Raw genomic sequence first — 7027 nt, forward strand, 5'->3', positions numbered from 1 at the left:
CCTTATCAAACCCTGTGTATCGTCGTTCATAACACAGGGATGTGCCTGCAAAGCCAAGTCAAGAGACCTATCATGGCCTCCTGGGATGGTCGTGGGTCCCATCTGATGAGATGCAGTCATCAAATGAGCTCACAAAACATGCTCAGGCCACCTTTCCTCTTCACACAACTGCTTGAGTTAAATCAAACCCAGTGATTTAGATTCAGCCTGGAGGCAGAGATAGAAGTGCTGAGAGAGAGGAGTGCAGACTGGGGATATGTAACATTGTCACCAGTGATCACTGACGAGGAAAAAGTGCGTGCGTTACTTTTCCAAATGACACTTAAGCTAGTTAAAAACAGGTCAAGGACTGAGAATTCAAAATGACCAGCCATGATAGAGAAGTGACAACGTTTGCATAAAGAAATTAAAGCTGAAACAAAACCCCAAATTTCAAAAAGGGGATCCCATAGGGGAATTGTCAATAAGCCAGGCAGGACTCAAAGGAATAGACTTGCTGCTCCTGATACCCGCTTGGCCCCAAGACTATCGTGTTCTACCGCATGACTGGCCAGAGCTTTGGGCAGCAGTAAATATTGAGGAGGACAGCATTTCCAAAACTTGTTTAATCCTCAACATCACGTTGGAATGTGAAGTAATAGAAAAAATATATATTGTTCTCTGCCCCTGGTTCCTGACACTGAGCTCCTAAATCCCTTGGAATTTCCTGGGTGAGAGGAATACCTTTTGTTCTAATGAAGCCATTCTTGATGGGCTCCTGGGTTGCTTCGGGATGGAGGCTGCTCACCAGAAAGATCAAGCACTTCTGGCCCCACCTGCACCTCCCAGGAAAGGGAGAGAAAGCTAGAGATTGAGTTAATGATCAACCCTGTCTATACGATGAAGCCTCCATAAAAATCCCACAAGTTCAGAGAGCTTCCAGGTTGGTGAACATATCCCATGTTCTGGGAGAATGGGGCACCCCAACTCAAGAGTAGGAAGAAGCTCCTGCACTGGGGAAACTTTCCAGACCTTGCCCTATGGATCTTTTCATCGGCTGTCCCCCTATGTCCTTTATCATATCCATGATACAATAAACTAGTCAATGTCCATGTTTCTCTGAGTTCTGTGAGCTATTTTAGCAAGTGGTGGGACCCAAGGAGGGAGTCACAGAGCCAACTTACAGCCAGTCGCTCCAAAGCACAGATGACAACCCGCGATTTGCAACTGGCTTCCGAAGAAGGGGCAGTCTCGTGGGACTGAGCCCTTACCCTGCGGAGTCTGTGCTATCTCCAGGTAGATAGTCCCAGAATTGAGTTAAATTGTAGGCCTTCAGGCCGGTGTCAAAGAATTGCTTGGTGTGGAAACGCACACATGTAGTGTCAGAAACGAGAGATGCTAAATTAGCTCGAATTAATCAGAATTAAAATAATGCTGGACATTTATTAAGTTTACTCTGTGCCGGGTGCTGGGCTAAGAGCTATATATGTATTTTCCCGTTTAATCCTCTGGCATCCTTTTCAAGAAGGTGCCACCATTTTGCCTATTTTTACAGATGAGAGAACTGAGGCTTTGAGAGCTGACCCCCTATGGTCAAGGTCGCAGGGCTAGTAGGTGGCAACACAAGGCCTCAACAGAAACCATCTCCCTAATGGTTTCTGGGGTCAAGTTCCCAGCTCTGCCACGGCTGGGAGACCTGAACCTCATCTGCACAGTGGAGCTTAGCTGTGCCTTGGCTGGGGTCAGGGTGGAGCACTAAGGAGAAGGGATGCAGACATGCTCCGTAAAGTGAAGCGGACTACGGTCGGGCAATAGGGCTTCCTAGGCCAAATCTGCCCACAATTAGCATATCTGTAATTCAGGTGAACAGTTGCTGATAGAAAGGTGACTAAGAAGCTTAGTTTCTGGATAGGACACCCAAAGCACAGGCTGTAAAAGCAAAACTACACCAGTGGGGCTACATCAAACTGAAAAGCTTCGGGAGAGCAAGGGAAATCAGCATCGGCTTGAAAAGGCAACCTACAGAATGGGAGAGATTATTTTACAAACCAGGTATCTGATGAGAGGTGATATGCATCGTATTAAGAAGAAACTCCTGCAAATTGCTGGCATAAAAAACCCAAAATGACCTGATTTTTACCTAGAAATGACTAGGCAAAGGACTTAAGTAGACATTTCTCCAAAGAAGACATACAACTAGCCAACAGGTATATTAAAAGATGCTCAACATCACTACTCATCAAGGAAATGCAAATCAAAACCACACCTGTTAGGATGGCCATTATCAAACTTAAGAAAAGAAAGAAGTGCTGGCGAGGATGTGGAGAAACTGGAACCCTCATGCACTGTTTGTGGGAATGTCAAATGCTAGGGCTGCTGTGGAAAACAGCCTGGAGGTTCCTCAAAAAACTGAAAACTAGAACAACTATATCATCCAGCAATCCACTCCTGACTATTTGCCCCAAAGAACTGAAAACAGAATATTTGCTCTCCCATGATCATGCAGCATTAATCCCGGTAGCCAAGAGGTGAACACAACCAAAACGTCAACTGACAAATGAATGGATAAGGAAAATGTGGTATATACACACAATGGAAAATTATACAGCCTTTTCAAAAGAGAAGAAAATCTTGCCATATGCTACAGCATGGAAGAAACTTGAGAACATTAAGCGAAGCCAGTCACAGAAGGACAAATTATGTTTGCCTTCATGTCTTTGAGCTACCTGGAAGAGTCAAACTTACAGAAATGAAAAAGCAGAGTGGTGGTCACCAGGAGCTGGAGGGTGGGGGAAAAGGGGAGCTGCTGTTCAAGGAACATAGAGTTTCATTCTTGCAAGCAAAAGAGATCTAGAGATGCTCTACAACAGGGGCATATAGAGAAGGTACACTATAAAATGTAAGAGGATAGATTCCATGTTATGTGGGTTTTTTTTTTAAAGATTTTATTTATTTATTTGACAGGGAGAGACACAGTGAGAGAGGGAACACAAGCAGGGGGAGTGGGAGAGGGAGAAGCAGGCTTCCCGCTGAGCAGGGAGCCCGATGCGGGGCTCGATCCCAGGACCCTGGGATCACGACCTGAGCCGAAGGCAGACGCCCAACGACTGAGCCACCCAGGCGCCCCCATGTGTTTTTTTTTTAAACTAGTTTTAAACATTAAAAAATGATTAACACAAAGGTTCAAAAGCAGTGGTAGTCCCCTAGCAGCTTAATTGTGTAGGGAATTAGAAGCCTAAGTCATACACAAGTAACCACATTATAGAGTCTAAGTTATTTAAAACACTGAAAACAGTATAAATACATGCATCTGTCATAGTGAATACAGACATCCTAAGGGCGGCTGGTTAACATTTGGGGTATCCTAATCAAGAATCCACACCTTAGGGTCAGTTGTTGCTGAGCGTTGAAGAGATCTTAATCAGAGATGCCCGCTCCAGAGGCAGCTACTGCAGGCCTTGAGCTACTAGCTCAAGCAGCACTGGAAGGTTTGTTAATTGGCAGAGTGATCTTACAAAGAGAGGAAGGTGGTATCCTTCCAAGTGGTATCCAAGACATGCGATTTGGTTTAAAATATACTATAATCTCTCAGTCATCACATGAACGAGAATGTGAGCATCTGGCTAGTCCAGCAGCCTATACCCTTCAGAGTTCTAGAACTCCAGTTCTGTTCTGTCTCTGTCTCGGATCCCTTTTCTTTGGACAGTCAGACAAATCCTTTCACTAGAATACTATTATCACAGTGCCCGAAGGACAGAGAGCTAGGATTTCACAGGCCTAAAGCACAAGTTGGATGACTGTTTTTGTGCTTGTCTGTTAATAACTGTGTATAGGACAGAATTCAATTATTTATTCAGCCAACCAATACTTATCAAACTCTCCTATGTGCCAGGCAGCATTCCAGACACTAGGAATACAACCACAAAACAAAAAGGATATGACAAGGATTTTGGTCAGAAGCCTGCTGGATTGTAACATACCTCCTCATGTCAAGGTTGTGTGGAAGACTACTCACAGCTCGCACCCACCACTAATCATTCGGGGTCACCAACATCTCCCTAAAGGTGCCCATTAGCCACAAATGGTCCAATTAACTTAAGTTGGCTCACAACAAGCCACCACGAGAAAATGTTGACATGTGGGAATTGTTCATACCGAGATGGGCAGGCCTCTATCTTCTCTTAGATGTCTAGAGAGCTCTGGTCCTGGGAGAAACTGGGAGCTGTCTGCCCCCTCCTGCTGGGAAAGGATCCAGCCTGCTGCTTGGACCACCCACTGCCAACTCTGAAAACTGCCCTTTCCTTTATCTGATCCTTCTGCAATTCTTCTTCTCCATGTAGACAGCCATCAACAGGGTGGGGGGAGTCGTCCCTAGTCCTTTTCCAAATGTCAGACTGACACAGGATCCTAATGGTTTCAGTTGGTCCTCACACAAACTTCACTGCCGGAGCCCCATGAGGCCCTTTGTTGGAGGTGAAGTGTATGGTAATAATAGGATCAGAATCCCGAAACTCTGCCCCCGGGCTCGCTTTGGCACTAGCACTTTTATCCCCGTGCTTCTATCCGTCCTCTGTGAAATTATTCCACTTTGTCTTCCTCTTCAGCTTTCCTTGATTCTGGTCTAAAACTTTCCTCCTGAGCCTTTTTTGCAGCCTCTAGCACACCACACCATAAACCACCAACACCCAACCATGCCTACTGACCCACTATTGCTGTAATTCTGACCCCTTATAATTCCAAATATATCAGATGACATTGAGTGATGCTTCCTATAGAGTCATCTGGTAAACCATTTACATGCTGTAAAGCATAGATGAGGCAGCCATGGAGAAAAAGGTCAAGATTTAGGTGTATACGGTAGGCGGTGGGAGAAGACTGAGGGAGGGCTAGAAAGATCCTGCACAAAGAAGCAGGGACTATAGTAATCAAGACTTTGGCTCTAGACTTTCTAGTCCTTACAGAAGGTAAGATAACGTGAGAGCCAATGAGTTTAGCAATATCATAAAAGATGAAAGTAGGGGGTTGGCAGGAAGGATAGGATGAAAGGATAGGTCTATTAAACCTTGAAAAGAGATCTATGGCTGACACATTGGAGGGTCTACAGCCTTAAGGGCTCATAGGGCTCATCTAGTCTAATAGCCCACATTTGCAAAAGGAGAGGTAAAGCCCTCAGCAAAACCTCCACGCTCCCAAGATTTAACAAATAAAAATATAGAACACCTAGTTAAATTTGAACTTTAGGTAAACAACAAACAGTTCTTTTACTAGAAGTATGTCCCAAATATTGCATGGGACATACTTTTTCTAAAAAATCGTTTATCCTATATTTTACATATTTTATATGGCAACCCTACCTCCCTCCACAAAGGTTACTTGCTCAGCAACAGACCCAGAACTAGAATCCTGGCCTTCTGTCTTTCAGGAGGATGAGAATGAATGGGTGCTCTAGGAGTCCCTCACCACACCTGAAAGGTAACGGCTAATCCACTATCTCTGCTTATCGATCCTTGCACTGTCATAAGAAACTTGATTTATAAAAAAGAAAAAAAATCCATTAAAGAGGCTCTTTACCCTTTTAATTATGACATATCCAGCATTGGTTTGGGGATCTGTGTCAACCCCCAGTCGTCTGTCACTATCTCCCTGTGTAATACGATACAGGATTTTAGAACTCCCAGTGAATGGCTCATCAGCATCTGTGGCCTGGATGGTTAAGATGGTGGACCCAACGACTGTGTCTTCAGCAAGGGTTAGGCTTCCATACTAAGAAAAAAACAGGGGAAGGAAATGAGAATGTCTGTTGTCATCAAGCATAATCTCCAAAGGGCAAATCTGTCTCTTTGGATTCACAATGAACACAAATCATAGTTTGCATCAATACTTACCAAGCATGTTTTCCTACCAGTAAATATGTGGCCGTTGATTTTGACATCAGTCATCCTCGTAGACTGATATCCATTGCACCAAGAAACATGTCTCGGGGAGCTACTGGTAGGATTCTAAAACAGATTCCCCTTCTCACATCCAATATGTTTATTAACTGCAGTTATTATACTAGTAATGATATAAATAAATAGCTACTATGTGTTGAGTACCTAAATTATGGCAGGCATTTTACATATATTATTTTAGTTAATCTGTAATCCACCAAGGAAGAGAGGTTAAGAGGTTGAACTTTGGAGTCAAACAGCCTGGGGATGAATCCTCAGCTTGCCACTTAGTAGCCGGGTGACCTGAAGTAAGTCACTTCATTTCCTCAAGTCTCAGTTTCATCATCTGTCTTATAGAAATAATAGCAACACAACCTATGTCTTGTTTGCTGCGGGGATTGAGAGAGAGAAAGCATGTAAACCCCCTCAATGCCTGGCACATGATAAGGACTCAGGAAAGATAAGCAACAAAGCACGCTATCAAGTAGCTATACTGTCATTTCCGTTTGGCAGAAAAGCAAAGGATTGGAGAGGTAAACCGCACCCAGGAGCTCACAGCTGGTGAGTCACAGAATTGGGACTCAGGCCCATGCTTGTCCAACTCCAAAGCTTGTGTTCTTGCTCACTGGCCCGGACCAACCCCCACCTCTCTGCTGAAAATCTCCCAGGTCATCCCTGGTGGCGTCATGATCTTAAAGATGGTAACGGGCAGGGCCCAGGGGAGGCCTGGGGCAATGACAGACGCCCACTTGCTCTCTCTCAGGTACAGTTTGCATTTCCAACTCCCAAAGCAGGATCTTCTTATCCTCAATGTAAAACCACTGTCTAGATGGAACACAAGAAAACCACAACCCAAGGAAAGGCTCGTGGAGACTGAGAAGGAATGGGCTCTTTTTTTTTTTATTCTTATGTTAATCCTCATACATTACATCATTAGTTTTAGATGAAGTGTTCCATGATTCATTGTTTGTGCATAACACCCAGTGCTCCATGCAGAACGTGCCCTCCTCAATACCCACCACCAGGCTAACCCATCCCCCCACCCCCCTCCCCTCTAGAACCCTGTTTGTTTTTCAGAGTCCATCGTCTCTCATGGTTCGTCTACCCCTCCGATTTCC

The 7027-nt window shown here is 44.5% G+C and overlaps 1 protein-coding gene across 3 annotated transcripts in view; it reads right to left on the reverse strand.

The window, feature by feature from the left end:
• Window positions 1-7027, reverse strand: part of CDH17 (cadherin 17) — a 66087-nt gene that overhangs the window by 19145 nt on the left and 39915 nt on the right. For all 3 annotated transcript variants that reach the window (XM_081816249.1, XM_081816246.1, XM_081816248.1), the window contains exon 12: window positions 5551-5742. In XM_081816249.1, coding sequence (XP_081672375.1) covers window positions 5551-5742 — 192 coding nt within the window. The remainder of the gene's footprint in view (window positions 1-5550; window positions 5743-7027) is intronic.

The sequence above is a fragment of the Leptonychotes weddellii genome, chromosome 4, assembly GCF_054177405.1.
Source record: "Leptonychotes weddellii isolate Sample4059 chromosome 4, ASM5417740v2, whole genome shotgun sequence".
Lineage (NCBI taxonomy): Eukaryota > Metazoa > Chordata > Mammalia > Carnivora > Phocidae > Leptonychotes > Leptonychotes weddellii.